This window comes from Ochlerotatus camptorhynchus, unplaced genomic scaffold (genome assembly GCF_037179485.1).
Source record: "Ochlerotatus camptorhynchus isolate MF236.1 unplaced genomic scaffold, CSIRO-AGI_Acam_v1.1 ptg000193l, whole genome shotgun sequence".
Lineage (NCBI taxonomy): Eukaryota > Metazoa > Arthropoda > Insecta > Diptera > Culicidae > Ochlerotatus > Ochlerotatus camptorhynchus.
The window spans coordinates 9,485,688-9,509,632 of NW_027040683.1; the positions used below are offsets into that span (position 1 = coordinate 9,485,688).

At 40.5% G+C, this 23,945-nt stretch overlaps 1 protein-coding gene across 1 annotated transcript in view; it reads right to left on the reverse strand.

Annotated features, from left to right (window-relative positions):
• Window positions 1-1,411: 1,411 nt before the first annotated feature.
• Teh1 (tipE homolog 1) overlaps window positions 1,412-23,945 on the reverse strand; it is a 70,517-nt gene continuing 47,983 nt past the window's right edge. The window contains exon 2 of the mRNA XM_065223612.1: window positions 1,412-2,944. Within this exon, the coding sequence (XP_065079684.1) occupies window positions 2,875-2,944 (70 nt within the window). The 3' untranslated portion in view covers window positions 1,412-2,874. The remainder of the gene's footprint in view (window positions 2,945-23,945) is intronic.

The window sequence follows — 23,945 nt, forward strand, 5'->3', positions numbered from 1 at the left end:
GCAAATTTGCTGTCAAATCCAAGCCAGTTTCTGATTGGTCGATTTGACAGTCGCATCAATCTGGCTGGCAGTGATGCCAGAATCAATGTGGACGTCAATAGCGTTGTTAATTGTTTATATTTGCGAAAGGAAAGTTGAAAAATTGAGGGACTGCGTGTTTTAATAGATCGATATTGTTGTTTGTTTATGGTTGTTTTTATTGTGTTTAGCAAAAATGATGTACAAGCTGCTAAACTGCGGTAGAAACTCCGAATAAAATCCAAATTAAAATGAAAAAAAAATTACATTCCTGGCTTCAATGGTCAACTCCGTCAAACACCACGCACAGCTTTCCGATGGGCATTCTTCGAAAACATTAAGAAGAGTGAGAAGCTCGATTGTCAAATCGCTTCCACTGTCATTGCGGTTGGGCCTTAGTTTACAAGGCTATCCATTGCTTTCGGTCAAAACTCAGACAAGAAGTTAAATTTTGACGACCGTAGCTCGAAAACCGGTCGATCGACAGCACGGGGATTTTCGAACATAAGAAATAACTTTCGAAATGTCACTTTTAACCACGAGTTAAATTTAACTCGGCAAATGGTTCACAGCCTTAATTTCTACTCAGTGACTGAGTAGAATATTATTGCCCTCTCTTTTTTTTTATCGCAAGGAAAAGTAGGTCAGTTGCAATACAAATGGGACCCAACAAACAATTTCAGCTGCAGACTAGCTTACACAGGCAAAAATAAGCTGTATAAGCCTATTTTTGCCTGTATATGCTAATCTGGAGCTAAAATTGTTTGTTAGGGAGTTTACTCAGTGACTGAGTAAATTTCTAACGGCGCCGGTGGTGTAGTGGTAAGCGTGATAACCTCTCACCCCAGCAGGCCTGGGTTCAATCCCAGACGGCGCCGCCGGGATGTTCTGAGGCATAAACATCTCTGATCACGCCTTCCTTCGGATGGGAAGTAAAGCCGTTGGTCCCCGGTTCATGAGTAGATGGGTCGATAGGTAGAGTCCAGGTGTGGGAGCTGCCTTCCTGGCACGTCGGTAGCATTGGTGCTCAGCACGGAAAACAAGATCGACGGAAAAAACAAAACCAAAGGAGTAAATTTCTGTGAGAGAAAAACAAACGGCAATACAATTCTTCCCAGCTACTCAGTAGAATTGAAATAGAGTGTAGACCACTTATAAAAAATCATTATATAGTCCATTAGAAATATTCTCTGAACTGTAATTAAATTTGAACGCTAAAGCTGTGAAAAATTGTCTCAATAAGACTTATTTTCAATCAAGATGAACCGGGAAAAAAGTACTTACTAATCACTCAAAATATGCATCAAATCTGACTTTAAAGCAATAGGCTCAGAATAGGAACATGGGCCGGGATCAGACCCGGAAACAGTGCGAACCAAAATGATCAAAATGGGAATTTAAATATTCGATTATACCAAACAACTTAACACCGAAAAGCATTTATGCCCCCATCGTTGCACCCAACTAGCGCTTGTAGTAGTCAATTTGTGTAATCTTTAAGCCTACAGTGTTACCTTGTTTAATCCTACTTAGACTAAGTCTCTTACGTAGTTAGATTATTTGCTACGGATCTCTGCTCTTTTGTTGTTCACGTTGGTTTTTCTTCTTTTTCTTCTACTTCTCGTTCCTAACTCGCTCGGTGTTTTTATGTGTGTGTGTGTGTGTGTTTGAATGTTTTCTTGTGTACGTGTATGTATATAGAATTACCTTACATGGTTTTACTTTAGTGTGGCTCCTAAGATTAGCGATTTTACTTCTTCTATTTTCCTTTCATTAGTCAATTGGTTTTAATCCTATTAGATCGATTTGCTGCTTAATTTGACACCCAGAAGAGACAGTTTCTTTTGTTAAATAGTTTTGCTACTGCTGCTGTTGCTTTAATTTTCTTTTGCTCTATTAGCTGCCCGTGAGCTCCTGTGGTTCGAACTTCGATTGGTCGTAAGTTTAACTGTAATTCCCCATGCTGCTACTGTGGTCGGTATCTGCCATCAGTAACGGTTAAAAATATAAAATAAAAAAGATTCTTCTCGCAAAAAATAACAAACATAAACCATGTTTGACATCTATTACATAGCACCATATTGTGCTCGGTTGATCTTGTAGCATTCATCCAAACGACTATTTCTATTCATATTCATTACTCGGTTATTACTATCATTACCGTTGCGTAGACTTTTGTCACCAGAGATACCCGCACTCATCTTCCTGTTCACCAAACCGACAAGGACATCCGGTGAACGGACAATCATACATACATACATACATGCATACATTACCGACCGTATTGTTCCGGCAGTCAACCGTCATTGCCATTACCGACACCCAACCTCCTCGGAGCGACAACAACAACAAAAACAACGACACCGAGAAATGATAGGTTAGGTCGGAAGCATCATCGTCCTGCGATGAGATCCTCCTGCGTGCATTCCTTCGGCAACTGTCAGTCACCCAACCCCCACCAGTAGCAGCACGGATGGAATACCTCCCTACTAGGAACCTCCCTTCGGCCTACGGCCCGACCGTCTCCGCTTCTTATTTACGACACTTACGTGTGTGTTCTTCTTTCTATCCTCCGCAGTAAAGTGATTTTATCGTTGTCATCGTCGTCGTCGTCGTCGTCTTCTGTCTCGGTAAAACTTACCACCGATGATACCGATTCACCTGTCGTCACACGGCTACCGGGCTCGGATTCGATGTACAGTACGCGCACATGGTGTTGCTGTTTGCCGTTGATGGGGAAGAACCTCGCTAGTTCAAGCAACAGTAGTGGCGTACCGCCAGCAACAGTGCACCTCGTCATAGATCGCTACTGGTCGATGGATTGCCGAGGTTGCTCTCCAGGGTGTCATCCTTGTGTCAGAGGGGTGGTTTGTACACTTCGATCGCGGGCGTCAGCATGTCCACCCGGGTCGATATCGATGAATCACTGGAAGAAGCGGAGATGAGAGAAAAACGAATATTTAATAAGTACGAGTTTATTTGGGTTTTATGATGATATGTCCTAGAGTTAATTTCGGGATTAAAAGAAAATGTTACATCGGAATCAATTACAGACTGAACGCAATACGCATTAGAGAAATTTGGGGGGAAATACGAGGGGGGTGACACATCTAAATCTCAATTCTAGATGCTCAACAAATCTCACACTAGCGAATCAATCTTTGAAAAATCTTCTTTCATTTCTCGCATCGACTTGCATCGCGAGTCTTTTTGCAGGAAATCTTCAGAATCGTCATCAATCTTGTTTCTATCTATTCAGCTTGCGCGCAGCTAACCACAGCAAACCACAATTTTTTCTTTTTTTTTCGATGAACAATCAACCCCTTGACGCTTTCAGTTCTTCTAATTTGCGCGGATACATTTTGACGTAGGATGTTTTTGTGGACTATACTGGGGTGCAAATCAAAACAATTTGTGTTACGAAATAGTGTTAGATTTTAAACGCTTAAAACACAGTCAATTATGAATGTATTTCAATTTTAAATTACACCATTTGATTCAGATTAGATGTAAGATTTGTTTAGTATAAAGATGATAGTTGTCTATCAATTGTTATAAACTGAGAATTGATCAAACTTATTGGCCGTAATCAACCAATCCTGTGCTCGCTCGCTATGACTATCAAGAGAACAGAGAGACGAGCCGATTGCGCGAGGTTATAAAAGAGCGTATCAGTTTGTTTTGTGTCAGTCCGTCAGCGAGTGTGATGAAGGAAGCTCGACACACTGTTAGACGCTATTATAGGTAGACTTCCAATATCGAAATTCCCTTCAAATGGAAGGATTCCAGCAAAGATGTTCAGATGGGCAAGGCCTATTAAATGGAATACAATTCAGTTGAGCGACACAATTTGGCTACGTATTGTTTGCTTCCAATTAACAGCTCCACTAGATAGAAGATTGTGGTTTTTGGCAAATTGGCCCAGATGGATAATGCGTCGGTATCATGCAATATTGTCACAACCAGTGTTGGAAAAATATCAAAAAATCAAATCTCACCAATGCCCAAGATCACGCTTGATTTTCGTAGACAAAAATCAACAAGCAAACAGCTGCGGTTGATTTTGCAAGCTGTGATATCGCAGCTCGGAATATCAAGCTAACAAAACTCACCAACTGCAAATCTCACCAAACTGTGGTGAGATTGAGTTTAATGATTTTTGCTTTACACCCGAATGCAACCGAAACTTCTATAAGGGCTTGCAGCAGTCCCTTCGCGGCTGCCATCGGTGAAGATTAAAAAGAGATAGCAAACTATGCTTTCTCTTTCTAAGAAAACTATGTGCAATGGAATCATGTCTGTGTCGAGTCAACTCTTAGCTTGATTTTGCACGTTGTGAATAGTCTCGCAATATCAAAGGAGCTTGTAAAATCAATATCAAGCATGATATTTTGTTTCAATATCACGCGTGATATTGCGAGCGCATTAGAGCGGAAAAATATCAATTGATTTCTGATTTTGCCAACACTGGTCACAACTTATAATGTACCATTTTTTCCGTTTAATCGGTTAAAGCTTACAAATATTAAACGCCGTACACACTTATACTGTATTGCCGGCACCGTTGACTAGATAGGTACACTGAAAACGAATCTTACTCAGAGAGTGAGTGACTTATACTCATTCGTATGGAAGAATTTTTAAAAGCGTGGATTACTTATGCGCTGAGTGGCCTACGCTTTTAGAAATGTCTCCATACGAATTAGTAAAAGTTGCTTACAACTGAGTTAAAATGACTCGCTGTCTGAGTTAGTTTCGTTAGCTGAATCTCGGCTTGTTTTTTACTGAGACCCAGCAACATAAAATGCCGAGCTATACAAAATTTGACAAAACGGGGAATTCATTAATGAGCATAAGCATATGAGCATGACTTAACTAAGTTTATTTACCTTTTCGTTCCTCTGTCCTCGATAGGAAATATCCATCTAATTAAAGACGATCATTTCAAAACTTACTAAATACGCGTCAATCAAGTATTGCACTACTGCTTGAATGAAAGTTTCAGTACATTATCAATGGTGTATATTTGCACCGATAATGTATTGAAGCGGGGCTTATCATGTGTGAAAATAGATTCGGAATGCTTGCGTTCTTGATATGGGCTATTGTAGCTGCGGTAGAGCTATCACTTTCTAACTCCCGGGTTCAAGCTTCTTGCATTCATAAGAAATGATTGCAGGTAGATTTTATCCATAATGCCACTGCCAGACAGTGGAAGTTAGGCCAAGGAAGAATTTTCATTCTAATCTACGATTCCACATACTATTAAGGTTCAATTTACTTTGATGCATTTGTTTTTAAATTCAAAGGCAGTTTTTTTCGACGCATTATTTTAGATTGCAAAAAGCTCGCGTCATTTTGTGTAAAATATTAAAAGGAATCGAATAGTGCGAGCTTTTTGCAATCTGAAATTATGCGTCGGAAAAAACTGCTTTTGAAATTTTCCAAAAAGCATCAAAGTAAATTGAACCTTAATAACCTTTTACACGTGAGAACCTCCTATCGATCAGAATGAATTGTGCATATATTTAGGATCAACAAACATTTTCAGGCACAAAGGAGCAACAGGATCGAGCTGATAACTTAATTCTTAATTCCAACATCTGAAGACTGATTTGAATAATATGTTTAGGTAATGGGCAGCAACAACGGACAGATAAACTACTTACAGCTTCTATTTATTAAATGCTTGATATAACAATTGCCAGCAACGCCGGCTGGGCGTATCCTATGGCTTACCCTCCATACTAACAAAAATCCACCCTTACCGTGACACTTATGAGGAGTCGTAGAGCTCTCTGCATCTCTCTTAAGCAAGTGTCAGACTAACATTCCTCCCCTTTCCCCACCAGATGCAAGGACGTGGCAAGGACAGCTCTGGTCTGTTGGAGGGAGACACATCCTGTATCTAAGAGGTAGTAATTAATCACAAATTACTATCTAACAGCAACGGATGAAGGTGGGTCTCCATCTTAACAACAGTTTGGAGCTCATACCACCTACGACATTGTGCAACCTGGTTTATGCTATGCTATGCTATGAGCATATGAGCATGACTTAACCATCCGCAGGTTGCTACTCCGTTATTGCCAGATCAGCAGTAATAATACAGAGAACCAATAGGCGATGCTTGGGACCAGCATTCATCCTCAATGTGTAAAAACTGGTGATCTCAAACTAGGCAATACCAACGCCGGCCACGTCCGCATGCAGGTCAAGAAAGGAATGGGTAGGAATGTGTTGACGTGACAATACAGCATCAAAAATGGCCGTTTTTTTGTAGAAATGTGAATGATTGCCCATAAATCACAATTGTTACCAAGTTATATGCAAATCGGAGAAGGTCGAGTTTTTTTTTCGATTGGTTATTTGGCTGATCTTCTCGCAGTCTTCCTAAAGTGATCCAAATTTCCTTAAGATCTCTGAACTCCTCTAGAGATTCCGCAATTTTCCAGATGTTCATAAAGTAATCCCTTAATTTTCTTCGAAGTTTTTAAGGTTACGTAGCTTTCATTAAGATCTCTAAACTTTCGAAAGTTTCTCTAGACTTTGGAAGTGAAGTTTTGAGGACTTCCCTGAAGTTTACTGTGTTTCTTTAAACCTCCCACAATTTTCCTTATGTTAATGGAACTGTCTTGAAGTTCCTAATCTAATCTAATCCAATATAACACAAACGCAGCCAGTACGTGACATCATCCTGGAAAATCATTAGGTTAGATAAGATCTTATCATTTTTCTTGTCAACATTGATGTTTGCAGCATATCTGAGATATTGCAAGGGTAAATGATTAATGTTGATTCAAACAATTTTTTTTTACTATATGAAACAATACTAGAAGCAAAGGCTTCAAATCAAGAAGACTGGCAACTCTGACAGAATCCAAGCGACAGATACAGTAGCACTGCGCTCGAACGAAGGTGGAAGTACAGCTTCGAAAAATGAGCAAATACACAAACCTTTCTTCTGAGGTTGTAATCTTTGCTATCAAATCGTTCAAAGCATTTACCTTTGAGCGGCAGATGACGCGATTGTGTCGGTCTCATAGCGGTCGTATGGAAAAATGGAAGAGTTGCCAGTCTTCTCGATATGTTGTCTTCGTTATAAGGCAAGAACATGTATTTGAGTGGTGAGATATGTGGCGTAGTTTCATGAATGTATAAAGAGAGTTAGTCTCTCCACAAAAGTTGTAGAGTACACTAAAACAAGTAACTGCATCCAAAACAGCAACCTCTATCGCTAAACGTTGACGATATATGATTAATTCGAGGATTAATTGTTTGTGGAAAGTTCATTAAAATCAAAATACACATTTTTGCTGAAAATTGTGTATAGCTATGACACATATTTGAAGGTTTTTATGATTTTTTTTTTACACTTTTTCAATTAAAGGGTGTTCCACATCAAATTGCATCACGGAAAAAACGCTGTAGAAAATTACCTAATTGACCAATCCTTTTCAAACTTTCAGACTATAAAATATAACCCATTAGTAAGCGTTTGGCATATTTATTTCATTCAACTTCAATACCATAACCGTACGCTCGCACCTTACGCTTAACTCTACTCATTAGGTTCTGTACAACATCTGGCTGCAGCTTCTTCTGTACGTAAACCCACTTTTTCTTCATGTCTTCCTCAAATTTGACCTCCTTGGGATGCTTCCGTAGTGCCTGCTTCATAATAACCTAGTATTTTTCGATGGGTTCCGGTACGTTGGGGGAGGAGGGGGGGGGGGTTCATGTCCGTGGGTCCGAATTTGACTCCATTAGCTTCGTACCACTCCAGGACAACATTTGAATAGTGGCACGAAGCTAGATCCGGCCAGAAGATCTTAGGGCATTCGTGTTGCTTCAACAGAGGAAGCAGACGCTTCTGTAGACACTCCTTGAGGTAGATCTCCCCGTTTATAGTCCCGGTAGTCACGAACGGCGCACTCCGTTTGCCACATGAGCAGATCGCTTGCCAAATCATGAATTTCTTGGCGAACTTTGAATGTTTCTGCTTCCTTACTTCTTCCGAACATGAAACTTGTGCTGGGTGGTGAAGAACAGTAGCCCCAGAAGCTGCTGGAAGTCCGCCTTGACGTAAGTCTCATCATCCATGATGAAACAATGTGGCTTCGTCAGCATCTGGGTGTACAGCTTCCGGGTCCATGACTTTCCCACCGTATTTTGCCGTTCGTCAGGATTTGGAGCCTTCTGCACTTTGTACGTATGCATTCCCTCCCGGTCCTTGGCTCTCTGAACGAAAGACTTGGACAGATTCAACTTTTTGGCCACATCCCTGACCGAAGCATTGGGATTCCGCTTAAACGATTTCACGATACGCTTGTGATCATGATCACTATAGAACATTCATTCTGACCTCATTTCTCCTTCCGTTCAATGCTCAGAGTTTCGTAGTAACGTTTAATCATACGACTCACCGTTGACTGCACGATTTCGAGTTGTTTTCCGATGTCCCGATGAGAGAGATGAGGATTTTCCTGGTGCTTGCGCAAAATCAATTCACGACGTTGCTTTCCGGGTGACGCCATTTTTACCAACTTTCGAAAAACTGACAGCGATAAAAAATAGTGTAAACAATACTAACAACTTCTACCTAAATTTTCAAGAGAAAATACCCAATGGGTAATTTTTTACAGCGTTTTTTTTTCGTGATGCAAATTGATGTGGGACACCCTTTAATTTATCTTGAACTGAGGCTAGTTGTGGCAGATCAAAAACTTTCAGGGGAAAATGCTTGTTTTAAATTACAAAACGCTTCAACTTTTATTAGGAGATATTCGGAGGACCTTTGGAATAGAATCACGACTCAAATGGTAAAACGGCATATTTGTTACACAAAATTTATTTATAGAACCAAAGGAACTAAAATATCTCAAACAACATGTAGCAGGGAATGAATCATCAGCCCGTACCGCACAAAATGCGCGTCTTAACCACAAATTTACTGGCCTAGTAGGCCTATTAACACTTTAATTCATCGATTTAGAGCTTTCCATTGCATAGTTTTGCGCAGAAAAACTATCCTACGTATGTCAACCTGTGGATCAGTCCAAGTAAAAACACAGGTAAAGACCGCTACTTTGCACCTCAACGGTAATCACAGTTCACTGTATTTGAATTGCTATATTGATTTATGCCGTCTGTATTTGTTCGACACGACAACTACCGAAAAATCATTTGCAATTCGGCGTCATTTCGCCTACTACTACTGATGGTTCACATTCATTATGCGCTTATCGTCAATCAGGGAAACACACCTGCACAGTTCGAAAAAGTAGTATAATTTTCTGTTTAGTATTATGCACATAAATGGAGCGTCATTTATCTTATTAGTTTACATTATAGATCGTGTAAAATCATGGAATATTTCAAATAAAGTATGAAAACGGGTATTTTTGAATGCAACATTTCTTGCAAGTTGCTAGTTTGCGTGAAAATACATTCAAGTTAAGACGCATGGATGATTACATCACCACAGTAATATTCAGAATTTTTGACTGTGTACGCGCTTTCCGATTCGATTTTAATGAACTTGGTATTTAATCTGAGCCAATTTCCAATGTATTGTTCCAATCCATTATCAGGACCAGTTCAGGATGTTTACCACCGACTGCACCCGCTTGAAATTTTGCTCTTAATGTTTGCAATCATCCTCTGTGCGCTCTACTATGCAAATGATTCGACATTAATCGAAATCTCATTTATATTCAAATCGATTCAACTGCAGTTAGTGGCACGGAGAGGATATTTGGTGGAACATTTTAGGCATCAATAGCATTTTCATGACTTAATCGGGCGTCGCTGTCGCAGCTCAGCTCTGCTGCGTGCCATCATCGATCAGCCGGATGTGTCATACGGGGTCGTCATTAACGATTTAATCGCGGTTATAAATTTCCATCGTTTAATCTTCATTAGGACTTTAAATTCTCTCCCTCTCCGGCACGATTTCTTCCTTTTCATGTTGCGCCCCTCGCAGCTGGTTGACTGCCTTTATCGAATATTACTTTCGTCAAGATTTTCGCTTAACGACCGCGCTATTATCATATTTCTTGTCTTGCCTCCTCCGTTGCGACTCGGGTGGGATTTCCTTCCCGGGTCTTATCAGTAAAATTCGCTCTCTGCTGCAAGGCCCAGTTTGGGGGAAAATGGAAAAGTACTTTCTTCCTGCTTGCATAACTCTTGATCATAAAATTGATGACGAAAGATTTGACATATTACTCCAACGTCGAAGTCTCTCCTTTTGGAAGCAATGACGGTCTTCAGAAGCGGTCACTGCAGTGGCGCCAAATTGACTCAACCATCGAGGGGGGTTAAGCAGACTTCTGACAATTGAATAAAAGTCCCGAAAGGAAATTCTGAATTCAACTGGTGATGTAAACATTCATACATGTAAACTTCCTTTTCACGTAAACCAGCAACTTGCAAGAAATGTGCCATAGTTTAAATGAGTCATAACTATGACAGCAGGATTTTTCCTAGAACTTGAATTTGGTTCTGTGTTCAAAGTCTTCAAAATTTGCATTTGGAAATTCACTCAAAACTTTATATTTCGGATTTAATGCAGTATTTCCTATAAAACAATTTCCCGTTCTTTTCAGAATACTTCAAAAATATATATTTGAGATTCTCTCTGGGAGTCATTTGAAAATTATTTATTTAAAACAGCCTAGAAATTCTTTGCAGCTAACTCCAAAAAAATCATGAAAATTCATCCAAAGATTCTCATTGAATTTGAAACTTTTTCGAAGAATTCACTTTGATTTTATTTTAATTAGCTTGGCGTTTTTAGATTCTTAACTCTTAAGTTGTCTTAAAATATTATTCCAAAACTTCTCTTAATTCTTCTGATAATTCACTTGGAACTCCCATTAAAATTATCTAGAAATTATTTTCGAGTTGCCCTTCAAATTATCCTCGGAATTTCCATAAAATTCTTGGAATTGTACTCCCAAAATTTGATTCCCTTGGTATTTTTCACGGATCCGGAAATCCTCTTCACAATCTCCATGTATTTTTCCACAGAGATACTTAAGAAAATTATTCTGAAATCACATACTGGACTTAGTCAAAACTCTCTTATAGCGGTAAGCTCCATCTAAGATTAACTTTTAATACTGACCCTGTTTAAATAATCTGCAAAATGTGAGCTTAGGGTCGTAATGATTAAATCTAATGTCGACATCAACGTAGCCGGACAATCTTGATCCAAATTTAATCCGAGGATAATACCAGTTGGAGCCTACCTCCATTAGAGTTTCATCTCTAGAATACATTCTTATATCTTGCTTATATCTGCTCAAAGTTGGTTTGAAATTGTTTTTTTTTTTCATTTATAAAATTCTTGAAAATGTTCTCAAGTTTAAAACTGTTTTGCTCGTTCTCAGTTGATTCCCGCCAAAAGCTCTGAGCCAGGAGGGCTCGAGCACTCATGACTCTATCAAAGTTTGTTTGTATACATGTTTCGCCAAAGTATGTTTTTCTGCAATTGAAAATCCAGCTGAGTCATAAAACTATACTGGGTTTTCTACACTCATCACTGAGCATGTTGGTTTTTGTATTTGAGCTTGAAATTAAAAAGGTGTTATGTAAAAGTATGAATCATTTTTATGAGATTACAATGCTTGACGATAGATAACAACAGCAACTGCATTTGTTGCTTCTGAATGTTTGGCTCCCGTTTGACAGTTCATACTGCCTCCCAAATGATAAGCACATTGAGTGAGTCAGCAGTATTCAGGTTGCCTCTTTCTTACCAACGCAAACCCCATCAGACCACGAACACTGCACGGTATAGTGTGCAGACCCCCTTCCGCTACTTCTCATTTCCCTCAACTCTGACGTTATTTCTGCTAGCTCCAATCAGCTCGACTATCTGGCAGCAACTGATGATGGAAGCTTTTTTTTTTTAATTTACATTTATTTGTGAGTGGAGGACAGTTGAGGATCATCCTGAGGATCTTGTTTTGGACCCTTTGTAGTTTAAGGTGATGGCAATCCGCCGTACTCTCCCATATTGAGACCCCATATTCTATCACGGGAAAGATTATTTGCTTATAGACAGCAAGCTTGTTCTTCAGGGACAGACTGCCTCTTTGGACCATTCCACCACTGTGCCGTTCAAGTTGATCTTATTATTCTCAGGCGGAACAAGTCTGGGAGATTTGGAATAAAGAAAGATGATGACCTGGGTCTTCACCACGTTTATACGGATCTTCCAGCTGTTGAAATAATCAGACAGGACATCCAGTCCCAGGCAAGGAAAATCATTTACATTAATTTCATGCATTCATTTACATTCATTCGCCTCTAACTTTTTTCATCAACAGCATTTTGCAAAATGATGAATAGAGCTTTAGTAGGTTTTGTTATTAGCTACAAATTTTATTCATAACTCAAATCTGTATCTCTCATGCATCACGAATTAGAGCGGGCAGAACTTGTTACTGTTTTTCAGTGAATGTAAAATACATTCACTGAAAAACAGTAGTGGCTTCTGTTCTCTCTGTTCGTCATGCATAAGAGATACGGATTTGAAATGTTAACAAAACTTGTAGTTAATATCAAAACCTACACAAACTCCATTTATCATTTTGCGGAATTCTGTTGATGAAAACAGTTAGGGGCAAATGAATGTAAATGAATGCACGAAATGAATGCAAATGATTTTCCATGCCTGTCCAGTCCTCTCTGAAGTTTGTGGTCATAGCTCCGATGACCCTAACCATATAGATGACGGATGTGTCATCTGCGAACAGAGACAACGATCCACCATCAGGGAGAGCCGGCATATCAGAGGTGAACAGGTGGAACAAGATGGGTCGAAGGATGCTTCCTTGTGGAACACCCGCACCGATGTTCCAGGCATCCGATGTGAGGCCATTCAGAGATACTCGGAATGTCCTGTTCGAGAGATAGTTTTGACGTAGGACTACGTCTGTGATTTCTATATGGGGGTACACTTTGTGAAAACCGAAAATGGAACATGTAACAAAATTATGAAAGATTTTGAACGTTAATAACTCAGCTGCCCCTGGACCAATTTCAATAATTTTATCACCAATCGATCAGATATATTTGTACGCATCTTAATCTAGATTTATCATTTTTCAAAATGTCACTATTGAAAAGTGCCTGAATGTGCAACTGTTGCTATAATAATTAATATTATCACGGATTACCTGCGAAAAGCGATGTCCCTAACACAGATTTCAAAGTTGAATTCCATCCGCTCTCACCAAAAGATGTTTATTCAATCACCTCGCGGTGAGTGGTGGTGTTCTCTAGTACACAACGAAAGGCTCCTCGCAAGCAGCTAGCTACCAAGGCTGGCCTCAAGCACTAATCGGATTCAGTTCCAATCACCGTATGAGGTGGTGTCCGGTCGGCGCATGGCGTTGAACATTGTACACAACGAAAGGCTGCCTGCAAGCAGTGAGCTGCAGCTAACATGAGCATCCATGCCCACATGAGCAGCCGCACCGCTATTGATCGGAATCAGTAGCTCTTCGTGAGTCGCTGTGGGCGCATCACCCTCATTCCAAACAACATACAGTTCACCAGCCTCATCTGTGTTTAACACCCTAATAGCTCAGCATTACTCAACCATCACGACAAAACGGTCCTTTTCAGGACCACCATAAATTTGGAAAAGAGTATATTTGGACAGTCCGCATCGTGCTCTCTTGCCGTGCGGATCTATTTGCTTTTTGCTGAAGGAAGTATTACTACTACCTAAAGCTACAACAAATTTAAACAGCACTTTTCAGTGCTCAACCTGTAAAAACTTTTCTACCTTGTTCAACTCTTATTCCTCTTCGATCCTTGTTTGGACCCTACCCGAGGTAATCCTTCTTGGATATCGATTTGGAAAATTCCTCTTCGATCCTTTAGATTCTTATAGTAATCTGCTTGGAAGTCTATTTGGATAAAAATTTACTGCCGCCATGGCGCCTAAACGCAAAAGAAAGGGGCAAACTCTTGACCCCCCTTCTGATGAAATTAATTTGAGTAATCAATTTGATTTGCTCACGGATGATGAGAATGATCCATCATCCAAGAAAAATTCTAGTAAACATTCCCGGCTTAATGCCAAGAAGGAAAAGATTCCCCCTATTGTGATAACCACTTCCGATTTCCATGCTCTTCGCATGGAACTTTTGAATTTCGTGAAAGTTAAGTTTTCACTACAAATTGGACGTCGGGGTGAATGCCGTGTATTGGCTGAAACCTTGGACGGATTTAAATGTCTTCTCAAGTATCTTACTGAGAAGAAGCACAAATTTTTTACTTACGACACCAAAACTGAACGTGTTTTCAAGGTTGTCATGAAAGGGCTGCCCAGTGGTGAATCCCTGGATCAGATCAAAGATGAACTGGCAAAATTACTTGGAGTTGTGCCACTCCAAGTAATCAAAATGAAAATGAAATCCCGTCCTGGCGATTCGCGCAACGGGATTTCTAATGATTTTTATTTAGTTCACTTCAAGTCTAGTGAACTAAACAACCTTAAGGCCTTAGAAAAAGCTAGCCTTATGCTCTATGTCCGAGTGAAGTGGGAACACTTCAGGAAGACTGGAGGAAATTTCCAAAACCTCACTCAGTGCCGTAAGTGCCAGGGATGGGGTCACGGAACTAAACATTGCTACATGCCAGCTAAATGCATGAATTGTGGTGATTCCTCTCACGCAAAGGACGACTGTCCTGTGAAGGAAGATCCTAAGAAATTTAAATGTTCAAATTGTGGTGAAAACCACAAATCCAATTTTTGGGAATGTAAGACTCGCAAAGCGATCCTACAATCTCGTTCTAACCGTCAGGTAGGAAACGCTCCACGTTTCCGGCCAGGTACAAATTCCTCTGCTGTTAACAACGGTCAGCGAGGAATAAATTCTACATTCGTACCCGTAAGTACAAATATCACCCCAGCTTCAAATGTTTCATCTGTACCTACTCCCCTCGCTGCTAACAATGTTCAGCGAGTTAATGGAGCTACCTATGCTGCTATTGCAGCGGGTAGAAATCAAAATACTAACCCACGTTCTAACGGAAATTTTGACAATTTTGACTTAGGAAGCATTACTGCCCCTAAAATGGAATTTTTACAGAATTCATTAATTGACATGATTTCTGATATGCTTAAATCTAACTCCATGTTTGATGCTATTCAAACTGGAGTAAAATTTGCAAATAATATTGTCATGACTTTAAAATTCAGTAATGGATTTTAAAGCTTTAAACATTATAACTTTTTGAGAGTTCATAACGTGCATATTGCCGTTATAACTGAAACGTTCCTTAAACCTGACCATAAGGTTAAGAAGGACTCAAATTATTTAATTTATAGAAATGATCGTCTTGATGGACCCTGTGGTGGCGTTGCCATCATTATTCATAGACGAATCAAACATAAAATACTTTCTTCATTTGAAACCAAAGTTTTTGAAACTTTGGGAGTTTCTGTTGAAACAAAATTTGGACAACTTACGTTTATAGCTGCCTATTTGCCATTCCAATGCGTAGGCCAGCAAAAGAATTTTCTCAAGGGTGACCTCCAGAAACTTACCCGTCATAGGTCTAAATTCTTCATTATTGGTGATTTTAATGCAAAACACCGCTCATGGAATAATGCTCAAAGCAATTCCAATGGTAATATTCTGCTTGATGATTGTTCTGCAGGTTATTACACTATTCAATATCCAAACAGTCCAACATGCTTTTCTTCTGCAAGAAATCCCTCAACTATTGATTTGGTCTTAACTGATTCATTTCAACTTTGTAGCCAATTGGTTACCCATGCTGACTTCGGTTCTGATCACCTTCCAGTAACTTTTGAAATATCCCAAGAAATAATTTCTAATCCCAACAGCTCTACTTTCAATTACCATAGAGCTGATTGGGAGCAATATCGAACATTTATGGAATATTGCAAACCAAAGATGAAATTAATTATGCTCTTGAATCTCTGACTACTTCTATAGTTGAAGCAAGAGCTGCCTCAGTACCAAAATGCGAGGTAAAATTCGATTCAATTATAATAGACGACGATCTTCAGCTCTTGATCCGTCTTAAAAATGTCCGTAGGAGACAATATCAAAGAACACGCGATCCTGCCATGAAGGTTATCTGGCGGGATTTGCAAAAACAAATTAAAAAGCGATTCTCTGCCCTGAGGAACAAAACTTTTGAAAATAATATTTCTAAATTAGACCCGAGTTCCAAACCCTTTTGGAAACTCACAAAAATTTTGAAAAAACCTCAAAAGCCTATTCCAGCGCTTAAAGAAGGTGGTAAAATTTTGATCACAAATTTGGAAAAAGCTCAGAAACTTGCTAAGCAATTCGAGAGTTCCCATAATTTCAGTTTGGGTCTTACTAGTCCTATTGAGAATCAGGTTGCTCGGGATTTTCTGAATATTTTCTCTCGGGAAAATATTTTTGATGATTCCTGGGGGACTGATTTGGACGAAGTAAGGTCTATAACTAAAAATTTTCAAAATATGAAAGCTCCAGGTGATGATGGAATTTTCTATATCCTCATCAAAAAACTCCCAGAGAGTACCTTGTCTTTCTTGGTAAAATTATTTAACAGATGTTTCCATTTGGCATACTTTCCTGATAAATGGAAAAATGCAAAAGTTGTTCCAATTTTGAAGCCGGATAAAAATCCAGCTGAAGCTTCTAGCTACCGTCCAATAAGTTTGCTTTCTTCAATAAGTAAACTTTTTGAAAAGATAATTTTAAATAGAATGATGCTTCACATCAATACGAACTCAATTTTTGCAGATGAGCAGTATGGATTTTGCCATGGGCATTCAACTACTCATCAACTCTTAAGAGTTACCTATTTAATTCGTTCAAACAAATCTGAACGCCAATCAACTGGAGTTGCTCTTCTAGACATAGAAAAAGCATTCGACAGTGTTTGGCATTATGGTTTGATTGCTAAATTGAAAAAGTTTAATTTTCCACTTTATATTATGAAATTAGTTCAAAATTATTTAACTGACAGAACACTGCAGGTAAATTATCAAAATTCCAAATCTAATCGACTACCTGTTAGAGCAGGAGTTCCTCAGGGTAGCATTCTTGGGCCTATATTATATAACATTTTCACTTCGGACCTCCCTGATTTGCCTCAGGGTTGCCACAAATCTTTGTTCGCTGATGACACAGGCATTTCCGCTAAAGGAAGAAGTCTTCGTGTTATTTGCAGCAGACTGCAAAAAAGTTTAGATATTTTCTCTTCTTATTTACAAAAATGGAAGATTTCTCCCAACGCTTCCAAAACTCAACTTATAATATTTCCACATAAGCCTAGAGCTTCGTTTTTGAAACCTAGTAGTAGTCACATAGTCACTATAAACGGAGTTCCAATTTCCTGGTCAAACCAAGTGAAATATCTTGGATTAATACTTGACCAAAAATTAACTTTTAGAGATCACTCAGATCAATCCAAGCCAAATGTAACAAATATATAAAATGTTTGTATCCTCTTATAAACAGGAAATCCAAACTTTGCCTGACGAATAAACTTCTAATATTTAAACAAGTTTTTAGACCGGCCATGCTTTACGCTGTGCCAATATGGTCTAGTTGTTGCACTACCAGGAAAAAAGCACTTCAATGGATTCAGAACAAAGTTCTGAAAATGATTTTGAAGTTGCCTCCCTGGTACAGTACTACCGAGGTACATAGAATTTCGAATGTTGAGACTTTAGAACAAATGTCCAACAAAATAATTAATAATTTCAGGCAAAAATCGTTGCAATCCTCAATTGCAACGATTAATTCCCTTTATACTTAGATAAGATTAAGTTTTAGTTTTTAGTTTTAAGATATCAATTGTTATACTGACATGCAGGTTTAAAAAACCTGTTTAAAATACTGAATTGCCAAGACAGGAACAATGTAAAAATACTTAGATATATATCATAACAATTAAGGCTGGTAAGTTACTGTAGTAGCTGGAGCACCTAGGTTAAAATGAAATGTAATTTATTTTAAATTTGAAACAAATAAAGAGTTAAAAAAAAAAGAGTATATTTGGACATTTGTCAAGGTTATCAATCGGATGTCAGTTCCCATAGCATGATAGAGCTGGAATTAGGACGTAACAGCTTTTGTAAACAACTTCTTTCGCAACCATTCCTCTTCTTCTTCTTCTTCTTGTTCGCATTTCAAGCTTATTGCATATCGCATATTAGCTTATTGCGTGCTCTCAACTTAGTGCTCTAGATGCACTTCCACAGTTGTTCATTGAGAGCTTTCGATGCCTGTACCATTTTTGCATTGATATGATTGTGTGGCAAGTCCAATCATACTTCTATGTCCAGGGAAATCGAGAAATTTTCCAACCCGAAAAATTCCTAGACCGAACCGGGAATCGAACCCAACCACCTCCAGCATGGTCTTGCTTTGTAGCTGCGCATTTACCGACTGAGCTAAGGGAGGCCCCACCGTTCCTCTACCCGACGGTAATATTGGTTTGCATGGGCGTGCCTTGAATTCCTGAAAATCATCGAGAGAAGTCATTGTTTACAAAAGCTGTAACGCCTAATTCCAGCTCTATGTAGATATGTTTAAATATCATATACCATGTACTTTAAGGCAACATTGGGTGTGTGATTTCAAAAAACCAAAGTCGGCCGCGGTATGAAAGTGGTCTGATTTTGATTCAGAGATGATGGATTTTTTTTCTTAATACGCCAATCGATAGGATATTTTCCTACGAATCTGTTAAAATTAAGACTTTATCATTTTTCAAAATGTCACTATTAAAAAGTGCCCGAATGTGCAACTGTTGCTATGATAATTAATATTATCACGGATTGCCTGCGAAAAGTAATTTCCCTAACACAGATTTCAAAGTTGAATTCGATCCGCTCTCACCAAACGATGTTTCTTCAATCACCGCGTGGTGAGTGGTGGTGTTCACCAGTACACAACGAAAGGCTGCCTGGAAGCAGCGAGGTTTAGCCCACATGAGCATCCATAGAAAGAGTAAGAAGCTGCACCGCTATTGATCGGAATCAGTAGCTCTTCGTAAGTTGCTGTGGGCTATCAATGTCAAGTGCGTCATACTAAAGAGTATAAGCAGGGAGAACCCCGCTCAAATTCCTATTCCTACACAAAACACAAGCTGCTGCTGCAGTTAACAAATAAGATTTATTATATAAGACCACATAGTCCTACGTTACCATTGCGTACAACCCATAGGGCTGTCCCTTGTAGTTTTTTATGATCCTCACAAGTAAGATTCGAAGACCGTATAGCTGTAATTTGTTGACCAGGCCATCATGACATATATTGTCGAACGCTTCTTCAACGTCCAACAATGCCATGGCAGATGTTTTAGATACAGACTTGTTCCGTCTGAGAATGTTTGTCACTCGAGTTAACTGGTGAACAGTCGAGCGACCTTTACGGAAGCCAAACTGCTCTTCGAGCAACAAGTTGTTTTCATAGGCTAGGAGTCGGTGGTATACTGCTCTTTCGAACAGCTTAGATAGCCCCGAGAGAAGGCTGATGGGTCGGTAACTTGAAGGAGGGGACGGATCTTTCCCAGGCTTCCAGGTAGGGATGACTTTAGCTGACTTCCAGCACCTGGGGAAGTAGCCAAGTCTAAGGCACTGATTAAAACTCAGTGCCAGTTGGTTGAAGAATCTGGAGTTCTGAAGTGTTTGAGTTCCAGATTCAGACTTTGGTCGATGATTTGATATAGGCCAACAATTCGTCGGCCGTAATCTCGGACTCCACAGGCAAATTGTTGGGAATTTGATGAAGGCTGGCTGCATTTTCAGCAACCGCAGTATCGTATGGACTTTCCATGTTCAGTCCGAAATTATGAGAGCTGACGAAGTGTTGACCTATAACATCAGCCTTTTCTTCAGGGGTTATCACATATGCGACTGAATCATTAGGTTGATTCAACGGTACAAGTGGTGGAATGGGTCATGGCTTATTTTTAAAGATTTTTGTTAGTTTACAGAAGGGCTAGGCACAATCTGGCAGTGAACGCAACCTCCCACTAAAGTCCTCATTTCTGAGGTCCACCTATGCTTTAATAATTTTTGTTAGGCGATTGCAATGGGTCTTCAAGGTGGTCAGTGCAGTGCGATGGCACTGCCTACGTTGGCGTTACGGAGTCTTATAATGTCTTTAGTGGGTCTATCAAGGTTCAGAGTTTTGCTCACCTGCCTGGAAATTGGCACGTGTTGTTCCCTGGCACGGGATATTGCCTCCTCTATGGAACTCAGGCACCGGTCAACGTCTTCGGGGGTGTCCGGATGTTCCTCGTAGTCGATAGCAGTGTTAACGCAGCGTTGACACTGTTCCCAGCTAACGCGATGGTAGCTGCGCCGGAATGCTTGTGACCGGATAGTGGTCGGGTTGTGAGATGTTGTGGCCCATGTTGCTGATGAAGATGTCGATGGTTGCATGAACTTCGGTCCGACTCATTCGGGTAGGAGTGTCCGAGGCCAATATGGTGTAATGCTTCTCTTCCAAGTCCTCGTTCAGGATCGTGCCGTTTCCATTGCGCCGACTATTGCCCCAAGCTTGATGTTTGGCATTTACGTCACCAGGATGATGAAGTTCCCGCACCATCGGGTGAGTTTGATGATGCCTTGCCGGAGAGCCGCTGACGACCCGTCTCTGTTGTTGGTTTGCTTGGGGCAGTAGGTCGCGATGATGGTGATTGGTCGCAAGTGATGTGCTCACCTCAACCCTGATGGCTTCGATTGTTTTTAGCTGGAAGCTTGCTTGTAACCGGCAACTGATGTTCCGTTTGGCAGTGATGGCCACTACCCCACCCCAGAGCAGGTGCGGTCAAGTCTTATGAGCCGAAAGTCGGGAAGGAAGACGTTCAGCTCGGGCTTCAAGCATAGAGGTAACTCTAAGACCAGAAGGTCCCGAAGAAACGAACTAAACTTTTTGGCTCAGCTCTGGTACTATCTTCGGTCCAAAGCTAACCGATGCACCCCTCGAAACATAGGAAAATCCACGAACCCCTCATTTTATCTGTCAAACTTTCATTGCGAATCAAGACAAACATAGTGTAGTACTGGAATTTATCCTAGAATGGGGTACGTTAATCGATTTGCTTGGGACCAATAGGCTAATCAAGTAGTGAGCCAATTTAAAATCGTTAGTTTCGTATTGATTGTTGCTTCAAGTGCGTCTCGGTGATGATAGCGATATCTATAATACGCCCGTTGAGGAAATCAACGAATTCGATGCTTCTTGAGTGAGCAAGCATTCCAGTTGGCGATCTTGATGTTCTCACGGTCCATGATTGTCGATGAAACGTGATGCAGCAAGAATCTGCTCGGTTCAAGTCCTGTAGGAGAGCTTGATGATGATTGCTTCTGTCATTATGGTAATGAGTTCCTCTGTTGTGAGCAGATCTTCGTTTTCATTTGATGGTTGGGCATCATCGCGACGCCAGGATAGTCCAGGAGGAGGGTATGCAGCCGTTGTCGCATACGATTGTCGACGCGGATTAGCCGAAGGGTTTGGGCACCTCAGCAGTTGGTGAAATCAATGCAGCAGTAGCAGCCAAACGGATGTTGAGTGGAAGCGGTGAAAGAACCGGAATCGGACGCCGTGGAAGCCTTTTTGCGGATATCCATGAATTCCACACGTTTTGTACAAAACTTGCTCATAGTCCGATGAGCTGCACTACAATTGGCGCATTGAGGATCAGCGTGCTCCATCCTCTCGCATGCTTCGGATACGTACTGTATGCCACAATCGTTACAGCGATGAGCCATTTGGCAATTATTTGGTCCGGAGTCCAAACATGAGGCAGTTTGGATAACGTTACGGTGGCTAGGTTTATAACGTTCCCAATTAACCATGATGTGAAAAAGGGTCCGAATGCACTGAAGGTCCTTAAGACACGTTGAGTTTTGCTCGAGGTGGACCAAATACAGCTGGTCATGTTACTAACGGGAGGTGTCGTGCCGTTTCATTTTGAAGACTTGGTTCGGCTTTAGACCGTTCTCCTTCAGTTCCTCTGACAGCGCAGTGGTTTCCATGTCGGGTAGACCTCGCAGGACCACTTTGAGCGGCTTGTCCGCCTCGATATCGTGGGAGAAATACTACACTTTTTTCAACAGCTCTTCGGTGGCCTTGTAGTGGTATTTGCTGGAACCATCAGCTTGATACCTTCAGTGCACATGTGCATGGTGCACTTCAGTCTCTTCCCGATGTAGAACTCAATGCTCTTCCAAAGCCTGGGCGGAAATCCCTTCACGAAGAATGGCGGTAGTTTATCCTTCTTTCTAATTTTCGGTTCGTCGCCATTGCCTAGAATGGCGTAACGGTTGTTCGAAAGCAACTTCTTTGATGCTGACTGAGCGTTGGTAGTTTCCTGTCGGGGACGCTTCCCGGAGAAGCTTGCGACCGCATCATCTCACGACAGTTTTTCCATGCTGTGAAATTGATTGAACGATGCTTCGCTTAACACCGCGAAAGAATGGCGCGAACACTATCGTAACGGATTAGCGAGAAAGAAAGAGCGAGTGAAACCGGACTGGACTGCTTGACGGTTGAGCAGAGAAATGAGACGGTGGAAGCGATTTGGCAGACCCTTTTGTGAACAAACATTTCGGCTGCTCTTCTTCTTCTTCCACTATTCTTGGGTAATCAGTTTTCACCGAGCTCCGATCTGTCTTGCCAGTAAGTGCTGTGGAAGGCAAATTTGCGCACGAGCTGGAAAGTGAGGTCCGTGCGAGAGAATATAGATTCATCCCATCCGGACTTCTGATATTAAATTAGTGAGTTATTCCTATTTTGCTCTTAAAATTTATTAATTATTTATCTATTTTCACTATTTGCACTATGCACACAAAAATGCTGGATAAATTCTCCGTTGAACAGTATATTCCATGACTTATTTCTCAACAATGGTTTTGAGAAATATACGTTTGTAAACTTCCCCCATTTTCGGTACATGTCTCATTTTTGATTTCGTCATGTGACCCCCAGTAAGTGTAGTAAAAAAAGATGTAGTCCTACGTCAAAATGAAACCAATAAGTTGTAAATGTAGCTAAATTTGGACTATCCTAAGATAATTTGGAATTCAGATACATTTTGCGTGAATTCTTTGGGTTGCAAACTCATACATTAAGAAAAGCTGTTCTAAATAGAAAAGTTTGTCTTTGACTGCAAAATAGTTGTTAATATCGGCTAAAATAAATGATATTTATCCGATGTATATAAATATATAGGTCCCCCTATATTCGGCACCACTGGCACTGGGAAACAACATCGAGTCCATCATCTGGGCCACAGGGGTTGACGTTAGTGAAGTTTGACGAATCTTTATCTAAGTTAATCAGAGATTAGAGACAAAGAATCCTTAAACCAGCACAGGACTGGAGTGTCTTACTTAACATACGCCCTTTCTGAGTGCCCTGGTGTACTTTGTCCTGACGCTGCAGCACCACCAGACAGAATGGCATCCCCAAACACCCCCACTCCGCGCTGTAGGGCAAATAACATACGCAACAAACGAAGCCCTTTCTCCAAATATCGGCAAAAGGTCGTAAAATATGTAGACATCAGCAGGGAAATTTTTTTATAAACATCGGCAAGTGCTCCGAGCTATCGCTACTAGTTTGGTGGAAAGGGTACACTCCCCTTCACCCCCACCGTCTGCACCCATTTCCGCCCTCCTTCCGGACGGGGAGGGTTATATCGAATGAAGGTTCATTAAGAATTCTGTTGGTGACGACGGTGGAGATGCTATAATAGTCGAATACATAAACACCAAATATACCACCGACAACCAGGAGCGAAGGAGCAGCTCGGCTCGGTTGACTGTTTGTTACTTTGAGACGTCGTCGGTATAGTGGAAAACGCTTGTTAGTGATCCTGCTTGAATCGCCTGAATGAATGACCTTAAAGCGAAGTGA